We start from the raw sequence: 21,365 nt of genomic DNA, 5'->3' as shown, positions 1-21,365 counted from the left end.
GAAGGAGATCTCCCATGGCCTCCTAATCAAACTCAGGATTTCTCTTAAAACTTTACTATGACAAGTGGTTATTTTAGTGTGATCTTTCAACATCTCATAAACCTCCATTGCATCAACTTCAACAACCATTCTTCGCATTCCCAAGTCAGCAGCCATTCTCAGACCATGTAGAACCCCTTGCAGCTCTGCTTGGACCGCATTGCACATTCCCAAATTCACACGAAAACCTCCAATCCATTCTCCCTTGCTCGATCTCAATAGTCCGCCGCAGCCCGCTTTGCTTGTCCATTCCTGTGAGGCGCCATCGGTGTTAAGTTTGACCCACCCTTGTTGTGGTGGTATCCATGATGAGTTCCTTATGATTGGCTTTTTATTTTCGTTGAAGAGGCTGCGTTTCATAAATGCTTTTTTGTATTCTACAATTCTATCCTTTATGAATGAAACTTGGTTCACATGTTTGGCACCTTTATCATGGACTTCCTGATTCCGCCACTTCCAGAGCCAATAGCAGGTAATCATGAATAAATCTAACCATTTGAATTGCTGGTTATTCCCTAGATCATTGCATATGTTAAAGACTAACCATGTCTCAATAGGCATAGTGAAAAAGGGAGCTATGACACTTGGGTGTATGATTTTGGCCCAAAGTCTGGAAGTGCTTGGACAGTCACGCAATACATGGAGGATTGTCTCCTTCACTTGCGAGCATTTGTGACAAAACACAGAGGATCCCACCATCTTCGCTTTTCTCTCTGCTGTCATCAGCCTACCATGAATTGTGAGCCACATGAAGGTACGTACTCTTTCTGGACCTTTCCATTTCCAAATAGTATTCCAAATCTTGTTATTTGTTTCCTGTTGCCCTGTGAGTTTCTTATATGCTGATGCAATGGAGAACTCTCCGTTTGATGTTAGCTTCCAACTTAGAGTGTCTTTTTCCCCGCTCAGTTTTGGTGGTTCTGTGCTGATTAGTTCCATAATAATGTCATGGTTAAGATACGGTTCAAGCACCCCGGTATTCCAAGCTCCTCTATCGTTGACAAAATCCTTAACTGTGCTCCACTCCCACTCTCTTGGGATGTCAGTCATAGCTTCGTTAATAAGGTATTTTCCACTTTTTAGCCAACGATCTTTCCAGAAGTGTGTACTTCTTCCATTCCCTAAGATCCAATGACAATCATCTTTCATTTTGATCCACACCCTCTGCAACTCCTTCCAAATAGGTGAGTGTTTAGTGGTATTGTTCATGGTCTCTAGCTCCTCAATCAAACCCATCTTGTCATGGGTAACAACTTGAGTCCATAATGCTCCTTGTTCTGTAAATAACCGCCAAACAATCTTCATCAAGAAGGCCTCGTTCATCTGTTGTAGCTTACGGAATCCCAATCCACCTTGTTGTTTTGGTTTGCACAACGTACTCCACCCAATCTGGTGTACTCTCTTTTGCGAATTGTTGTCTCCCCAAACAAAGCTTCTGATTGCCTTCTCTATTTCATTACAAATCCCTTTGGGTAGCTTGGCATGTTGCATATCATAATAGGCTATAGGGTTTAACACCGTTTTTGCCAGTGTAACTGTCCCTGCAAGGGATAAGCATTGGCTTTTCCAACCTTTTAATTTTCCTTGCACCCGCTGCAGCACATGCTTAAATTTCTCCTTGCCTCTTTTCTCGTTGGTAATCAGGGAACCTAAATATTTGCCCAGACTCTGATTCTATTGAAACTGGCAGACTCTTTTTATCGTCTCTTTCTCTTCTTCCTTTACATTATTAGCGAAAACAATAGCTGTCTTCTGGGTATTAACTTTTAACCCCGATACTTCACAAAATTTATTTATGACTTCCATTACTAGCCGGATTTGCTCCACACTCACTTCTGCGAACACTAACAAGTCATCCGCAAATAAGAGGTGTGAGATGGCTGGTCCCTTTCTTTCCACTGTGATGGGTTTCCACAAATTTTTCTCAACATACTCCTCAATAATCTGGGATAATTTGTCCATCACAATCACAAAAAGATAGGGTGATGCCGGGTCCCCTTGCCTTAACCCCCGCGATGGAGTGAAACTTTCCGATTTCCCTCCATTCCAGAGTAACTTATAAGAGACCGAAGTAACACCATTCATAATTATTTCTCTTAGTTTATTCGTCACTCCAAATTCAGCAAGACATTCATTAAGGAAGGACCACCTCACTCTATCGTAAGCTTTTTCAAAATCAAATTTGATTTCCATGAATCCTTGCCTCCCTTTCATTTTTCGCATAATATGCATTATCTCTTTTGCAATTAAAATATTATCACGTATTTTTCTCCCTGGTACGAAACTCGACTGCTGTGGAGCAATTCTGTCTTTAAGACTCGGCTTGATTCTATCCACCACTACCTTGGACAGCCCTTTATAGGTTACATTGCAGAGGGATATAGGCCTAAATTGAGTGATAAACTCAGGGGTAGACTGTTTGGGAATAAGGGTGATAAGAGTGTTATTCATCTCCTTTATACAGCTTGGATCACTCCAACATATATCAATCATGGAGTACACATTGGGACAAACACAATTCCAATTATCTTTATAAAAGCTCGCTGGAAAACCATCCTCTCCTGGTGCTTTAAGCGATCCAATTTGAAAAAAAGCATTCTTTATCTCTTTTCTATTTGGGGGCAAATCCATGCTGCTTCTAATCTCTTCAGCAATAGGAGGATAAGAATGAGAGATATTCAAGGAGTGTGGACATACCTCATTTTCTTTATACAGCCTTTTGAAGAAGTTTATAGCATGTAGCGCTATCACCTCCTCGTCTTCCATCCACTGACCATTGTCATCTCGCAATTTCAAAATTCTGTTCTTCCTTCTTCGTATGATGGTTTTGGTGTGGTAATACTTTGTGTTTCGATCTCCTTCTACCACCCATCTTTCTCTTGACTTTTGCATCCACATAAGTTCTTCTCTTTCCAAGATGCTCTCTAATTCCTGTTGAAGTTGTTTCTCCAATCTTTCTAGAAAGGGGTTGTGTCCATAGGCCTTCGCTTTCTGAATGCCCCCTATCCGATTGATTAGTATACGCTTTTGTCTCCCAATATGTCCAAAGACGTCTCTATTCCACTCCTTCAGCCCCTTGGTTAGATACCGCAGCGCTGTATTCAAAGGCTCGTCTTTCTTCCAATTACTCTCTACACACTCTTTGAACTCCGGGTGTAGGTTCCACATGGCTTCGAAACGGAAAGGCCTTTCTCTTCTCTGAACTATATGAGGTTCAAAGGTGATTAGTAAAGGGTGATGATCCGAATTGGTTCTCGTAAGGACATCAACTCTAGCCTCTCCATATCTGGTCCTCCATATCGCATTGGCTAGAGCTCTATCTAGACATTTAAACACTCTATCCCTCCCTTTCCATTGAGGGCCTCTCTAGGTAAACTTGCTCCCTACAAACCCAAGGTCTATCAGTCCGCAAGCATTAATCCACTCTTTGAACTTTATACAAGCTCTGGCATCTGTCCTCTCTCCTCCTTTCTTTTCAGACATGCAAGCAATGTCATTAAAGTCTCCCACCACAAGCCATTCTTTGTTGACTATCGCTGCAACCTCAATCATCTCCTCTCTAGAACTTCTTCGAAGTCTCTCTTGGGGGCTTGCATACACTGCGGTGAGGAGCCAGTTGAACTGATTATTGCACCAAACTTCTAAGTGGACAAACTGGGTTTTTGATAGAATAATTCTAACAGTTAAATTAGGATCCTTCCAGAGAATCCAGATGCCGCCACTGAATCCAACGGCATTCTTGATATGAAAGAATTCAAAACCAAGCCTTCTAATGGCGTTCAACGCTTGATCACCGCTACACCTAGTTTCTTGGAGAATAACAAAATCCGGCTTATAAACTCTACAAAATTCCTTCAGAGAGCGGGTGAAAGCCTGACTCACGGCTCCCCTGCAGTTCCAAGAAAATACTCTCATAAGAAAAATTAGACGGAGACAGACCCAGAACTACTGCTCCATCACCATCCTATCCCCCTCTAGGGATGTACTCTCTACTCTTTCTGTAGTTACAGGGTGGCTCTCCAGTCCCACACCATAAACTTTCATATCTCTTCCTTCGACTATTGCCTCATGTGTCTCTAATGCCTGTATGCGCTTCTCTTCCTCAAATATTAATGCTGCTTCTAGCATAATATCTGAGCCTATAGAATGTGGGTCTGGAGGTTCTGGATCCATAGCCACAACTTGGTCTTCCTCCATGAGGGCGGTTTCTGGGACAACTGTATCTTCCCTCGTGCCTTGTGGAGAGTCTGGTTGATGAATAGGGCTCATGCTTGGGGTTTGTTGGGAACTGTTAATGATACTGTTGTGATTTAAGGGTTTTGGATTTTTGGGTTTCGGACTTTGAGATTTCTTTTGTTGGACTGGTGTAAGGGTCATATCTTGTGTTCTGGGTGGGTCACTTATAGGTTCATTTTGGATCTTGGGGGTATTCTGGTTAGTGGCTAAAGGGTTCTCTAAGCTTTTTGGGCTTGTGGGTCTCACTTGTGGGATCTTTGATGATTGGGTTGCGGTATTGTTACGGCCCGAAAAGTTGCTGGATAGGGTCACATTGATAGGCTTATTAGGAATTGCTTGGGGGTTTTTCCCTGGATCCTTTTGATTTGTCTTTACTAGGGTGGCCACCTCTACCTCCTTATGATTGTCATCTTTAGCATTTGCTCCCTCTGCAGATAACACTGCAAATCTCGTACCAGCCACGATTTCCATATTCTTTTTCCTACTTTCTCCATTCACGCCTTTCCCCCCACTACTCCCTGCAGCGTCACCTTTTTTTGTCCCCTTGCTTCGTGGTTGTCGTTGTACGATCATCCATGGTCCAAAGGGATCATGTGGATTCTCTTTCCCCGATTTACCCTCCTTATTTCTGCTAATGACCTCTTTGCCCTTTTGGACACTTTGCTGTTCATCTTCTCCTCCTCTCCCCTGACCGTCCAAGCCTCCTGCCGCCGCTTCAACCCCTTTCTCCTTTTCCGCCGTTATCCTTGAAGGGCACTTATCTTTCTCATGGCCGACTCTGCTGCACTGAAAACATATGTCATATAACCCTTCATATTCCACTAGGTATCTTACTCCATTAATGGAGTAGTGAGAAATAAGAGATTCTGTAAGATCCAACTCTACACACAGTCGTGCAAATTTTCCTCTGCATTTATCAGCTGTGTTAGAGTCTACCTTGAGTGTTCTTCCCAAAACATTACCAATCATTTCCAACATATCCTTCTCATAGTACTCAATTGCTAGTCCGGGGAGTCTCACCCAAGCTGCCACCATATCAATAGTTGCCTCGATAGGGTTAAAATCTGGCTTCCAGAATTGGATTGAAAGATAATGATCAAATATTCTCCATGGTCCTTCTGTCAGAGCATAATCAAGATCCTCTTGGGAGTAGAACTTCACAATGAAAAAATCATTGCCAAGGTCTATCACCTCTATGCTTCCTTGTTTCCCCCACATGCTTTCTAGCCTTCTAGTAAGAACTGGTAGAGAAATCTTCCTTCCCATCAGCTTTACGATTAAAGTATCCCACCAAGGATGTCTGAGATTCTTCATAGCTGCCTCATTTATCACAAAGTTGAAAATACCATTAATTTTTTCTATTTTAATCTCTGGTAGTTTACTTTTCTCTTGTTGCTGTTCCTCTCTATTACCTCCTCCATCCTCCTCCATCTCTTCATTAGAATTATATGATTCTGAAGAACTATCATCATTTTCTATTGCCACTGGCGAGCGTCCTCCCTTCACCATTTCACTGAAAGTTCTTCTGGAGACTCCTTCAGTCACAGCTCCTCCTTTTTCTTCCATCATCCAATCTTCCTCTAAGAAGCTTTGCCCTTCCCCTATTTTTTTAACCTTCTTAGCTATCCTCATGTGGTCCTCTCTCGATTCCCTTTGTGGTTCATGAGAACGAGAATGTCCTCCGCGGACATAGCCACCTCTCATGACGGTGGTTTCAATCACAAGTATAGAAGAATGATGTACTCCTTAAGCAAAACGATGTACTCAGCTTTTTTTTTTTCATACATACTATATTTTCATTTCTTTTTTAGTTGTTTTGGGCCATTACTTCCATTTTTTAATTCATCTTATTAACATTATTTATTTAGGTACCAAACATAAAGAACGTTGAAATTATTTAGATACCAACTGAATGGCCCATTAGTAAGTCCAACCTAACTGGTCCAGTCATAAACCAAAAAGAATAATTTCAGACCAAAAATTAAAAAATTTACCACATATATTCATATTTTATGTATTCCCTCTTTAGATGGCCTTCAAATGAAAATATTTACAAGACCCCTGAACCTGCTGCCGGGTAAGGTGTACCACTGCATGCCAATTTCTTCCCACTCAACACAACGTGGCTCATCCAGACCTTGACAACAACTCAAATGATAAGAGGCGTTCGAACCGCCTGATTTGGCGAGATGTGTGCTAACATTCACCTAAATAAATTAGACTTTTATATATACTAAAAAAATATATAACTTTATAAAAATAAGGATCGATGGTCATAGACAATATTCATTTGTCAAATATGAAAAAAATAACTTTTATATATACAAATTTTTAAATATAAAGAGATTAGACTTCTATATATATTAAAAAAATGTACAATTTTATAATACCAAGTGTCGATTATAGACAACATTCACTTGTCAAGCATGTAAACTACCACTAATTAACTTTTATATATAAAAAGATAGATATAAGATTTTTATTCTTTGATTCAACACTTGTCAAGTATGTAGTATCTAACTATGACACTTGTCAATTAAATAAACCTAACATTTGTCAAGTATTTAACTATGACACTTGTCAACCAAATAAACCTATTATATATTAATAGATGATAAGATTTTTATTCTTCGATTCAACACTTAGGTCCAGTTTGGGTAACCAACTTAATTAAGTTTCTTTTGATAAAATCACTTAAATAATAAATAACTCTGTTAAAAGTAACTTATAAATAAGTTATTTTGTGTTTGGATTTTTAACTCTAAAAGTGCTTATTTTATAGAAATGTGATGAAAAGTAGAAATATTATGAGAAAAGGCATAGGATTCGGTGGTCCAGGAACCTTTGGACCACTTAGTGGTCCAAGTAGAAAACATGTTTTTAGAGTTTTTTTATCAATTGCTATGTAGTCCTTGAACTAATTTTAATTACAAATTAACCCTATATATTTTATTTAATTATAAAAATAGTTTTTTATTTTATAAATTATTATTTTATCAATTATCTATTATATTTATTAACAATCAAATACAAAAATAACAACCAATTATATCCTCCATTCATCCTAATAATTCCAATTGATTAAAAAATTAACCTTGATCTCGTTACGTTCGTCCATGGCTTCCAAATCGTGTTTCCTTGAAATTCAATCGATTGGTTTTTCAAAACAATCGATTGAATGATAACTCAATCGATTGGTTTACACTATATCACAAAACAATCGATTGAAAGTTGTAAGGTAGAATGGTAAAAAGCTTAAACCAATCGATTGTTTATACTTTACAATCGAATGAATGCCTCAAAACAATCGATTGTTGTTGTTACTCAATCGATTGAGTTCACGAAAACAACATGGATTTGCCAAATACAATCGATTAGAAAGTGATGACATTGAAGTTTTAGCCAAATTCAATCGAGTGGTAATGTAATCCAATCGATTGGAAGGTGATGAAGTTGAATGTTTTGCCAATTTCAATCGATTGGTAATGGTATCCAATCGATTGAAATGTGATCTGCGGCTATTTCAATCTTGTTATCTTTTTAGAAATTATCTTATTATTCATCTATCTTATCTTTAAAATTCTATCTTCAATTTTTTCTGTTTTATTTTTATGTAGATAAACTAATCTTATCTTTTCCTTAATATTAACATTATAAATTGGTGAATAATCCATCACTAATTATTCAATCCCACCATTGAAATTGTGTATCATTTTCTTTGATTATAAAAAATTTAATTGTTTTTCTTTGGAATATCCATCTACTCAATATCCAATTTTTTTTAATTTTCATCCATCTATTTAATATCCACTATTTCTTCATCATTAATCACCGTTGCAGCAATCAGCAAAGGTCCAATCAAGTTTTTCATTGTAGTGTTCAAAAAATAAACCATCGTTTTGATTACAACATCGAGGTCAGTGAATAGAATCTCTAATTTTGCAATTATTCTGTTCGATACTTTATTCGTGAAATTGATTGTGTAAGAAAAAAAATTTAAAAATATCTTTTATTAATGCATAGAAATTGAGAAATACTAAAAAGTAAATAGATGTTATTATTTTTTATTATTAATTAATTAGCTAGCAATCAGCGACGGACCTAGAGGGGGTGAGTAGTGGCTCGGACACCCCAAAATTTTAAGAAACTATACTTATCTATAACAATTTATATTAGGAATACAGAGAGTTAGGTGTCGATTATTTTTTTCCTATTTTACTCCTATTTTACCCCATGACAGAATAATGTAACTGCTCGTTAAGATATTCTTATTGGATGTAAATTATTGTTACAAATATTTTTATTAAGATATATTTTGAGGGAATAAAAATAGAATAGTTCAATAAGGATTAATTTTTTAAAAAAATAAATTTACACTAATAATTTTTCTCTTCAAATTATTAACGTACTTTTCTAATATACTCTAAGTACCTACACAATATATAATATCAATTAGCGTTCAAATTTAGGTTCCAATATTGTTATTAACGAGAGAAGTTTATTAATTTTTTTAAAAAAATACATACAATAAGTTTTGTATCAATATATCATGATTCATTTTAAAAATAATATTTATTCATCTAGGTTATAGAGTGTCTTGAAAAATCGTATTTAAATAAGTATTTTATTTTTTAACTATTTTTATTTTTAGATTAAAAACTTTGTATTTTTTTATTCAAGCTTTATTTTTAAATTTTATTTTAATTGTCTTATTCAAAACTATTAATATGAAATTTTATTTTGTAGGATAAACAAAAAAATGAGATTTTTTTTAATAAATTAAATTATTGACAGACTTACTACTTATTATAAAAGAAGTTAAGTATATCTCTTGATTATAAGAATACATATAATTCACTTTTGATTGTAATCACAAGAAATATAAATTTATCCAATTTTTTAAAATTTACATTAATTATTAAAATTATAACATAATGAATGTACTCCTATACACATTTTTTCTTATTTTTGTGCTTTATTTTAATTTTGTTAAACAAAAAAGTTTAAATATTATTTACTTTTAATTTTTAACTTTCACCACAAATAGAAATATATGACTTTGTGTGTATTAAATAATTTTTTTCATCGGACATTTTTAAGATGTCAGGTATATTTACAGACACTGAGATGAATGAGCAATACCAGGAGGACGATGACTTTAACCAACAAGAAGAGCTAGTAAGTGACTAAGATACGATGGATGAACAGAATGAATTCGAACAAGATTTCAGAGATGAATTTATCGAGGGAGCGTTTTTTTCTGAATCTGATATGTCAGATTATATCCTTGAAGCCGCTTATGCGGTTGACTCCGTGCAAGACATTACATCTTTGAAATTTAGTGAGAATGTTGCGGAGGAAATTGGCAAATACCACTTTTCTACTTTGCATCTTGCATTTGATTTTTATATGAAGTACTCAAAGTCGAAGGGCTTTAGTGCAAGGAAGAGCAAAACCTTCAAGAATAGTAGTGGCGAGATTTACAGACAAATGTTTGTATGCCATAGGCAAGGATTCAGGATGGAGAAATATTACACGATGGAAAAAAGGAAGAAGGAGCCTAGATTGGAAACAAGAACTGGATGTGAAGCCCGAATGGATGTTAAATTTGTACCAGAAAGTGGAAGGTGGCATATCTTTTATTTCTCTGACGAACACAACCATGATCTATTGGATACACAATTCAGTGCTATGTTGCCTGCCCACAGAAAAATGTCAGAGGCAGATATTATGCAAATGATGAACATGCTAAAGTCAGGGATCAGCACCTCACAGATATTTGGTCTTCTAGCTAGTCAAGCAGGCGGGTACGAATTTGTTGGCTATGGTCCCAGAGATATGTACAATGAGATTGCTCGGCAAAGGCGTCAAATTCCTGGTGATGCAGCACGAGTGTTGAAGAAGTTGGAGGATATGCGGTTGAAGGATCCACAATTATATTTCAAGGCATGTAACGATTCAAGAGGTTTGTTACGTAATTTGTTCTGGTCTGATGGGATTAGCCAACTAGACTACCGACTCTTCGGGGATGTTATTGCTTTTGATGCTACGTACAAGAAGAACAAGTATAGTTGTCCATTAGTAATATTCAGCGGGGTTAACCACCACAACCAAACAATTATTTTTGCTGCTGCGTTAATTGCGGACGAAACTACTGATACATATATTTGGCTCCTGCGTCAGCTCATGTTTGCAATGAGGGGCAAGACCCCGACCTCAATCATAACTGATGGGGCCATGGCGATTAGGAATGCAGTGAGAGTTGTATTTCCCGAAGTCAGACATAGATTATGCGCTTGGCACCTTATTCGAAATACAACTAGCAATGTTGGAAATCCATCGTTTACATCTAAATTTAGAAAAATCATGACAGGAGACTACGAGATTCCCGTGTTTAAGCATAAGTGGGTTCAGCTTATTGAAGAATTTGGCATTGAGGATAAGCCGTGGGTGATCAATGACAAACCCCAATTTGACGGTTTATCTTGTATTGATTTTAGGGGATTTTATAACCTTTCACCCACATTTATTCAATGAAATAGCATGGTTTTGTATATTCTCCTTTAATTGTGCTTAAGAGTGAAAACATGCTTTTTAGGTCTTAAAATAGCTAAATGTAATTTACCTTGATTCCATTAGATGCCTTGATATGTTTGCTAAGTGATTTCAGATTTAGGAGGCAAAGATTGGATCAAGGGAATGAAGAAAAAGCATGTAAAGTTGGAGAACTCATGAAGAAATGAAAGAACCGGAAAGCTGTCAAGCCGACCTCTTCGCACTTAAACGAACATAACTTGAGCTACAGAGGTCCAAATGATGCGGTTCCAGTTGGGTTAGAAAGCTAACATCTGGGGCTTCGCAACGATATAAGATTTGTCATAGTTGCTACACGTATGATGGCGCGCACGCGCATAGTACGCGCACGCGCCGTTGCTGCCACCTAGTCCACTTGAAGCAAAACGTGGCCAGCGATTTTAGAAGCCTTGTGGGCCCAATCCAACTCATTTCTGATGCTATTTAACCCAAGGAGTGAAGAGGAAAACACATGTTAGTTACCATTAGTTTAGTTTAGTAGTTAGAATTAGTTTCTAGAGAGAGAAGCTCTCACTTCTCTCTAGAATTAGGATTAGGATTAGGTTTAGTTCTTAGATCTAGGTTTAGATTCATCTTCTTCTACTTCTACCTTTCAATTCCTTGTTGTTACATTCTTCTTCCTCTATTCTTTTGTTGTAATTTCCTTTATGTTGTTCTTGTGTTTTGGTGTAGATCTACTTTTGTTCCTTCCTTTCTCTTTCAATTCAATTCAAGGTAAATCATAATAATTGTGTTCCTTTTAATTTGTTGTTATTAATTCCTTGCAATAATTGTTGTTAGGTTTTGTTCTTGTTGTTGATTTACTATGTTTTCCTTTTATGCCTTCCAAGTGTTTGATGAAATGCTTGGTTGGATTTTAGAGTAGAATTTTATACTCTTGGCTTGAAAAGGTAACTTAGGACCTCTTGAGTTACTAATGTCCAAGTGATTGATGATTGGGAGCCATTGACTCTAGTTCTCACTAATTGAATTAGTGGAGAGTTAGGACTTATGGACTAGGATTGATATAGCTCATTTGACTTTCCTTTACTATTAGTTAGAGGATGATTTAGTGAGATTAATCCTTGCCAATTCTCATATTGTGGTTAGTGATTAGGATAGAGATCCTTGACCACCAACCCTTGCCAAGATCTTTTTAGCCATTAGTTTACTTTTTGTCATTTATCTTTCATGTTTCATATCAAAACCCCAAAATAACTCACAACCAATAACAAGACACTTTATTGTAATTCCTAGGGAGAACGACCCGAGGTTTAAATACTTCGGTTTATAAATTTTAGGGCTTTGTTTTAGTGACAAACAACTTTTTGTATGAAAGGATTATTGTTTGGTTTAGAAACTATACTTTACAACGAGATTTCATTAGTGAAATTCTAAACCGTCAAAAATCCAATCGTCAATCAACATGTACGAAGAGAAGCATATGTGGGCTACTGCATATCTAAGAGGAAAATTCTTTGCTGGCTTTAGAACTACATCAAGATGTGAAGGTTTACACTCAGTAGTAGAAGGTATGTAGGGTCGCGGTATGATTTGACAAGTTTTGTAGAGCATTTTCAAAGGTGTGTAGCACACATGCGCTTTAACGAATTTAATGCTGATTATGAATCTACACGTGGGGTGCCCGTCATGCAAACTTGTATAGAGCTGCTAGAGAGATATGCTGCTGAGTTATACACTCATGAGATATTTCTTTTCTTTCGGCCATTTCTCTCTAGAGCTGGATCAATGCGGGTTCTAAACATAGATAATACTGATGATTGCATAAAGTACATTGTGTGTAAGCATGGGAGGCCCGATTTTATGTGGACCGTTGATTTTTGTCAAGAAGAAATGATCTTTATGTGTACCTGTTTACGAATGGAGTCATTTGGTATTCCCTGCGAACATATTGTAAAAGTAATGGTTGACAGAGACATCCGTGAGATTCCCCGGTCATTGGTATTGGATAGATGGACAAAAAAGGTTAAATCAGCACTCAATGATCCAAGTGGGTTCACCAGGGATGCTGTTGTTATTAGTCGTCAAAGTGCTTTGGTGGAATTTTCTAAACAACTGGCTGCTGTTGCTGCTAAAGTACCAGAGAGATATGAAGAGACACGTGATTTAATTATGGGATTGTACTCATCTTACAAGGCTGCAGACGAAGGAGATAATCAACCTCACTCAGGTGTAGCTAGAAGTAGCAATCCGTATGTGCATCCAACCACTGGAGGCTCAGAACAACCATCTAAGAAGAAGAAGCGGCAACGTTGTAGTGTTTGTCAAATGGAAGGACATAAGAAGACAACATGTCCTTGGCAAAAGGACATTGACAACAACGTTATAGAAAATGAAGCTATCGGTTCGGACGATGGCGACATGTGTACCGAAGCGACGGCTGAGTTAGATAGTGATAGTTAGCAACCTCCATAAACTTTAATGTTTTTGGGTAGAAAATCAGTTCCGTATGTGTATCTTTTCTTTTTCACTATATTAATGAGATTTTATATATTCTTCCAATAGTCGTGCTTATGCTTTCTAGGTGTAATAATTGTCAAATAAAAACCGGTTAGCGATAATGGGTAAACTGCCCCTCTCCCTTTTCGCTCACTCTCACTGGCAAAATCCCTAATTTTCATCGTTCTGACAATCGGCCTGGACAGACTGGTCGAACAGGTTTAACTGCGAACCGGTTAAGCATGCGGTCTGATCCTCCTGTAATAACCGTTGGAGATAAAACCAGTGGATAACCGTTAATTCGGATGAGAACCGGTTGGTTGGGTCGAACCGGTTAAACTGTGAGTCGCTATAAAAATGATCCGGACAAATGTTAAAACCGTCAATTTAAAAAACCAGTCGAACCGATGGTTAACCGGTGAACCAGATGAACCGCCCGGTTTAGTCGCGATTTTTGGTTTGAAAGTAAAAGAGCAAAACGGCGTCGTTTTATCTCTTATAAAAAAAAAGAAAAGAAAGGCTAGCAATACTAAATGCCACGGCAACCCACCAGACCCAATTCCCTTCCTCTCAATTCCCTCACTACCTAACCCTAGCACAGCAAACACCGTCGCCATCGTTAGCCCCCATCCCGCCGGCTCGTCGTGAAACCCCACCAGCCACCATGAGCCCCTAGACGCCGCCACTCTTTTCTTCCTCCCCTCCTCTGTGCTCGTCGCGGAGCCCCACCAACTGCCGCGAATCTCTTCTCCTTCTCACCGTCTCTGTGCTCCTTGTGAAGCCCGCCTATGTGATCATCGTTGTCGGCAGCGACAGAGGGTGTCATCGTTGGCCTTGATCTCGTCGCCGTCCTGGACGTCTCTGCTTGGCTTCTATCTCTTCAAGCTCGCTCTCTCTCCCTCTCCGGTCTCACCCTGTCTCACGCGAAATGCGAACGTCTCTGCTCGCGTGTCCTCCTCGCCGTCACCTCCGTTTAACTGCTCGGGCATCACCTCCTCTCGGACGTCTCTGTTGCTCGGTTGTCTTGTCTTATCCAGTGAGCTCTACTCCGGTGTTTCTTTAGTACTTTTTTTTATTTAAAATTAATTATGATTAATATATACTTCTGAGTTAATTATTCTTGTTAATTTGTATGGTTTTTGATAATCCTTTTTTAGTTAAATTTTTAAAATAATTTTGTTGATTGTTGATGATAATTGTTAATTCTAGTTTAATTAGTTGTTTTCTGAGTTAATTTTTTTCGTTGTTCATTGTTGTTAACAGAGCTGAATTATTGTTGTTGTTTTGTTCTGACCTCTGGTTAATTATTGTTGATTGTTGGTAATTTCCTGAGTTATTTTTGTGTTATTTTTTCTAATTCCGAGTTAATTTCAAAGTTGTTGGCTTGTTGCCTTGTTGCCAAGTGAAATTAGTTAAACTTAAAAAAACTTGGCTTGTTAGATTGATTCTGATTTCTGAGCTTTGTTTTGTTATACTGATTCTGATTTTTGATGTTGTTGGTTCCAGATTTTTTCTAATTCTTCTAACTCTAAGTTGTTGATGATACTTTGCTGGGAATAAATGTGTCAATATGCAATTGAGATATTTGTGTTCTTCAACTGGATTTATCTCTGATTTGATATTAGAAGAAGAGTTTTCAATGGATGATCTTGTTATGAATGAATGATCTTGTTTTCAATTGAAGATAAGTGTGTGTTCAATTGTTCAAGCCCATTGTTGGTCCAAACCCTGTAACATAACTTTGCTAGGAACAAATGATCTTATTTTCAATGGATGTTGATTGCCTTTGTGGTTTGTTTGTTACAGACAGTACAAAAGGCTCTTCCACAATTTGATGTCCACTCAAAATCTGCTTTTCAGTTTTTATTTTTTATTTTTAATGCTAAATATAATATTATGGATTCTGGATTTCTGAATGTTACACCAAATTTTGTAATATGGATTATCTTTATGATGGGAACAATGGAATACTTAATGATGATTATGATTATTAATGAGTAGTGTCTTTATTTAGTTGAAAACCTGTTTAATTTTTTAATGCTATATTCAATTTTTGATTGTATATTGATTTTTTTTAATTTTACTGTATATTTAATTAAACCGGTTGGACCATTAAACCAGCTACTTGACCGGTTCAATGATCGGTTCGGTTCTCGCAACCTTGAAAAAATATGAAACCAAAAAAAAAGGGACGAAGCAAAATCAAAAAGCAAGATGTCTAAATGAAGCATTTTTTATGGTATGCACACACAAACTCTATTATTACGGATAATTTAAGGTTTGAGTAGAACAAAAATTTGTTTTCATTTTTTCTACTTTAGTTTCTTTTGATAATTTTAGAAACAAGAAGTAATAAAATAATATTTATTTTCTTAATAAGTAAGAGAAAATCGTCATTGTTTTATTTTGCTTTATTTATTTACAAATTTATCACTTATAGTGTTGTACCTTGTACGTGTAATAAAAATCTATTGCATATAACTACTTCAGAACCACTTATTAGAACAGTTTGAAATAATGTTTGTATGGGATGGTTGTTGAAATAATAAACGGAAATGACATTACTTCATTATAAAAATATGTGTTTTTAAAATAATTTAAACTAAATATCCATACGGTGCATAGAAATAGAGAAAAATTACGAAAAGCAACGAAGCAATACATTTCTATTTAAGAAGTCATTTAAGGAAGTTCGCAAGAACTACATCCACTAACTCTAACAAATAAATACGCACTAACCAAAGTATTACAATCTTTCTAGATAAATTTTAAGAACTGTGCATATTCCAAAACTCCTCGACCGATGCTATAATCTGTGACTTCTTATGGTTGATCCGACCCTGGAGTATATGCACCGCGGTTATCATGCGAATATCGTGATCATCAAGCTACAAATTATTCATTATGAATTAGTACCAAAAAATAGGGATTAAATATTAGAGAGTTGTTTTATAAATGCTCACCTTATTGTTACCATATGGCTTAAATTCATAAGTCATATGCATCCACTTCATCACCCAAGTTGCAGAGTTCAAGCTTGAGGAACATTGAGGTATATCTTCTGGTCTTTCAATTTTGTAGTCATGAAATTGTTTATTATACTCTTGAATGCCATCATCCTTGTAAAAGTTCGACGTGACGACTTGCTCCAATACGTGTGCCTGATTTTATTTCACTGGTTAAATAATAAAAACAAAATAAGATCTAATAAGCTTATGTAAATTTTTCCACAGACTTACTAGTGTCTTCATAATACGTTCACGATAGCGAATTCTGTCATCATTAAAATGGGTGTCCAGGTGATAGATTGTTCGCTCGCAAACCGATATTGCCATTAGATACCAGTGGTTATCCTCTTGAATAGGAACATATATCTAAACCATAAAAATTTGCCCCTCGGTTATGTATGCTAATAATGGAAAACTATATCCAACAATGAATCTTAAGAAAAAATTCTTACATATTTTAAATTAGCAGTAGGTTGCATAAATTTATAAATGTAGTCTTCCATCTTCTTCTTTAAATCTTTCTTGTTGAAGACATCCACCTAGTTCATTAATGCAAACCAATATAGTCTTTAGCACATGATAAAGAAGTACAGTTCTATATCAGCATTACATTTGTAACTTATGATAAATGAACTTATCTTTCAGGGGTTATAGAACATACCGCAAATCTCGGTGGAAGTTGCCATGTTGTCTTGAAACTTATATCAGATTGAAAATTAGTGCAGTTCGATGCCGCTAATTCAAGAATCTGAATCACAATCCAAATATATTACGAGATTATGCCTAGAACCAAACGTAGATTAACTAATAGATTACTTGTGTACCTTATCAGTAATGGGTCTGTCAGGTATGAAATGTTCAAAGTCTGATCTAGTTGCTCTGATTGTATCTGTTACGACAAGCTCTTCACTGTATCAATTAAAAACCGAAACTCATTAAACTGGCCCTCATTCATCGACAACAAAGATAATATGAAATTAACTTACGATGGATCTAGCGATGCTGAAAATATATATGCACATGCCTTTATTTGATCTTCCAAAAGACGTATGGTTGGAGTTGGCATAAATTGACACTGCATTGACTACAAATTTTAATACAAAAGTATTAGCAATTCATCACTAAACGTAATAATTAGCCGTACCCATAAGAAACTAATTAATTTAAGTGGTAATTACGTTGGGAATGGAAAAGAAATAAACAAGTTTTCTATAGTCTTTTGTGGGTTGGCTCAGTGCATAAGACGCCTTCGATTTATTGACTGATCTGGGCTCAATCTTTGGCTTTCTAATTCCGCCTGGGTGAGTGAACGATAATTTTTTCTGCGTCCCCATAATGCTCTTACCCTAAGAAAAAAAAAACAGTTTTAGTATATTCTTATTATCATGTTAAGAATATCAAATAGTAAGAGTTATGAAATTTTACTATACATGCATATATCTTTGACATATTTTTCTTTTTTGGTGCGGATCTTATAGTTGGAGATACTGGTTTGTCCATATTGATCTTGATGTGGAACGGATCATCGTGGGTGAAAGACATATGATCCAGTACAGTAAGATCATCCTCATCGTCTGATATAGCCGTATGAATATCAATAGCCGAACTCTTAGCCTTCAATCTTGAGATTGGATGTCTGTTTTGTACAGAGAGCTTGGTCGGAGTCTCGGAATCATTGTTCAGACTGAGTTGTGATATCATTGTCTCAATGCGACTTACAGATTCAAGGATTTTATCAATTATTTCGTCCCGAGCAATGTTTACAATTCTCATTGACTGCAAAAAAGAATGGTAAAAATGTTATAATATATAAAATTATTTTACATAATATATATTAATTACTGTTTGTCACATCAAATTACCTCCATGCTAGAGAGGACGTTATACACTTTACTAGACAATTCTTGAACTTTATTTAGATCCTCGCTTTGAATAACATCGTCATTAATAACGTGGTCATCCTGTAGAAAATAAAAAAAAATAAAAGTTCAATCTACTCGTAATACATTATATTAGATATTAAATACCCATTAAGTCTTACCTTTGCACTAGGAATTGTAGTTCCAAGTTGATCACCAAAATCAACTTTGATAAAATCACAGCCCAGTGACATATTCTGTGTGTTACATGCATCATTGGAGACCCCCACTATATCTTCGTTGGAAGGAATATCCATGATTATTATCAACAGAAGAATATATTACGAGTAGACTTGGTTGAAAGGCAAATAGTTAAAATAATTTGTCAACGTATACAAAATTATTCGGATTGAACACATATATATACCCAAAAAAGATAACAAAATTTGAATTCTATCTTTTTAAAAATTTTTAAAACAGCTGAATAATCTTAAAACTATTTAAGATATCTTATCTTTTAATTAAAAACAAATACTTTTCAATTTCAACTTAATTTTTATTTTCAATTTAAGAAATTAAATTCGATCAATTTATCTAATTATATCTTATCTATAATTATCTTTAATTAGCTAAATACTCAAATAAAATTCAAAATCATAATAATAATAATAATAATAATAATAATAATAATAATAATAATAATAATAATAATAATAATAATAATAATAATAATAATAATAATAATAAGAAGAAGAAGAAGGAGGAGATTAGACGCATCAGATTAATAACTAAATAAAAGAAGATTTAAAACTGGTAGATAGGCTCACCAATCGATTGAGATAACAAAAGAGGATACTTCAATCGATTGCACTTAGAAAACAATCCATTGAAGCAGTAACTAAATCGATTCCAATCGATTACAACAACAACACAATCGATTGAATGAGAGGTGTGTGTTTTATTCAATCGATTGTATTAAAATCCAATCGATTGAAATAGTATATATAAGAGTTCTCCAATCGATTTCACTGAATATTAAATCGATTGCAGTAAAAAAAATAGATTGAATTAGCAACTGAGGGTACAACAATCGATTTTACTACCAATCCAATCGATTGAAATAACAAGAGAGGATACTTCAATCGATTGCACTTAGAAAACAATCGATTGAAGTAGTAACTAAATCGATTCCAATCGATTACAACAACACAATCGATTGAATGAGAGGTGTGTGTATTATTCAATCGATTGCATTAAAATCCAATCGATTGAAATAGTATATATAAGAGTACTCCAATCGATTTCACTGAATATTCAATCGATTGCAGTAAAAAAAAAATAGATTGAATTTGCAATTGAGGGTACAACAATCGATTTTACTACCAAACCAATCGATTGATTTCCATACACACTTGATTGCAAGCATTTTTCAATCAATTTAATACAAGAACTGATTGCAGCTTAAGTTCCCAGATTTACATGCATAGCTAAGATGTTTTTGGGTACTTTAACTTCTTTGTATAATAAGAAAGTTAGATTGCTATAATACATTAAAAACAAAATAAGCTGATCAATAACTTATGCTTCTGTTGCAATAGTAGTAGCATCAAACATACCTAGGACTCTCAAAAGTGAAATGACACAATGAACAATAATACCTGGAACTCTCAAAAGTGAAATGACACATTTCATCATACAGTGAAGATAACACCTAGATTTTGTCCTAAATTTTTTTAACTCAACAATATTAACTCCCATTCAATCATCAATGGAGATCATACGATGATGTGGAGTTCTAGATAACAATTTCTTCATGGTCCAGGCCTTGGGATGATGCCCAGATTAGTGCATAGACTATCAATTGCTTCTCCTTGACGATTGATAGCTTCCGTTTGCCTGTCTTGACGCTGCCTCATATCAACAAATTGCTCCTCCATATATACTCTCATGCTTCGCAATTCATCCATCAAATCTTGCATTGTTGGCGAAGGAGGGGGTGGTGGTGGGGGTGTCTGTGTTTGTGCTTGCACCTGGTCTTGTGGTTGTCTTTGAGCCTGAGGTTGTTGGGCATCCGGATCTCTTCCCATCTGTCTTAGAATGCTATCATCAATCTTGGCTACATTAGTCAAGACAACACTTTTCTCTTCAGTCAAGTCAATTTCAAGCCATTTGAAAATCTTGGTCCAATGACAAGCATATCCTAAACCAACACTTGATTTTCCTTTCTTCATCTCAAGCATATGATGAACCATAAAATAAGGCCAGTTTATCTCCTTTCAAGTCACCATAGCCCAAAGCACTAAAATATCTTCGTTAAACAAGATTCCATGATTATGTTTTCTTGGAATCAACATGTATGAAAACAAATACATCAATATACGCTGCTCAATCCCCAACCCACTGCAACTTATATTACCTCTAGCATCCATGTGTGGATTCTCATATTGTAAACTCTGCAAACCAACTAATCTGTTGTATTCTCCCTATTCCTCATTTGCCACAATACCTCCAGTAAATTTTGCCCCATGATAACCTAGACTCCATTGTTCAGCTAGTTCTTGTAAAGTAACTCTATAATGCTGTTTCCCTAAATCAAACTCAATCAGCGGCATTACCTCACCCTCTTCATCAGGTTCAGGAACAACATAATTTAAAGTACTATAAACAGCCCTAACCAAGTGCGGGTAATAATCATCCCTAGTTTGTACAAAATCAATTAAGTGTTGTGTTTGCAATGCATTCAACACCAAATTAAAACGTCTATCCTGAAGGAACTCGGCTGTTATGTACCTGGGAGGAATAATTGTCCTGGACTCAAAATTCTCCACATAGTTGTTCAATGTCCTGCGAGACGGCAACCACCTTGCCATGTAATGGGATAAAGCAATTAGTCTGGCGGGGGCAGAGCTTTCTCCCTCAACCCTGGCTCTTTTGGCGTTCTTAGTTCTGGCCATTATGGGGATACTGGTTTTGTGGGTTTTGTAGGGATTTGATGAGGGTTGGAATTATGTATGTGGTTGGGAGTGGATGTGGGTGAGAATGGAGAAGAAGAAGACACAAGCTTTCTGGATTTTAGAGAGAGGAGAGAGGTGCAGAAATGGGGTTCGAACGTTTAAAAGGGGGAGTGGGTGTGAATACTGAGGGTTATCTGCTTTAATACATAGCAAGTTTCAAATTTCAATCGATTGGA

At 36.0% G+C, this 21,365-nt stretch overlaps 1 protein-coding gene across 7 annotated transcripts in view; it reads left to right on the top strand.

Moving 5' to 3' along the window:
• Positions 1–652: 652 nt before the first annotated feature.
• The window catches only part of LOC112789905 (chromo domain-containing protein LHP1), a 32,669-nt gene continuing 11,956 nt past the window's right edge, over positions 653–21,365 (top strand). Inside the window, exons 1-3 of one of the 7 annotated variants that reach the window (XM_025832057.3) lie at positions 653–793; positions 8,116–8,191; positions 9,395–10,829. In XM_025832057.3, coding sequence (XP_025687842.1) covers positions 9,472–10,812 — 1,341 coding nt within the window. In that variant the 5' untranslated portion in view covers positions 653–793; positions 8,116–8,191; positions 9,395–9,471 and the 3' untranslated portion in view covers positions 10,813–10,829. Of the gene's footprint in view, positions 794–8,115; positions 8,192–9,375; positions 10,830–21,365 lie in introns of those variants that run through there. The other 6 variants (XM_072232617.1, XM_025832055.3, XM_025832058.3 and 3 more) reach the window with 6 other exon arrangements.

Source organism: Arachis hypogaea, chromosome 3, assembly GCF_003086295.3.
Source record: "Arachis hypogaea cultivar Tifrunner chromosome 3, arahy.Tifrunner.gnm2.J5K5, whole genome shotgun sequence".
NCBI classification, from domain to species: domain Eukaryota; kingdom Viridiplantae; phylum Streptophyta; class Magnoliopsida; order Fabales; family Fabaceae; genus Arachis; species Arachis hypogaea.
This window is presented reverse-complemented; position numbering and strand designations above follow the sequence as displayed.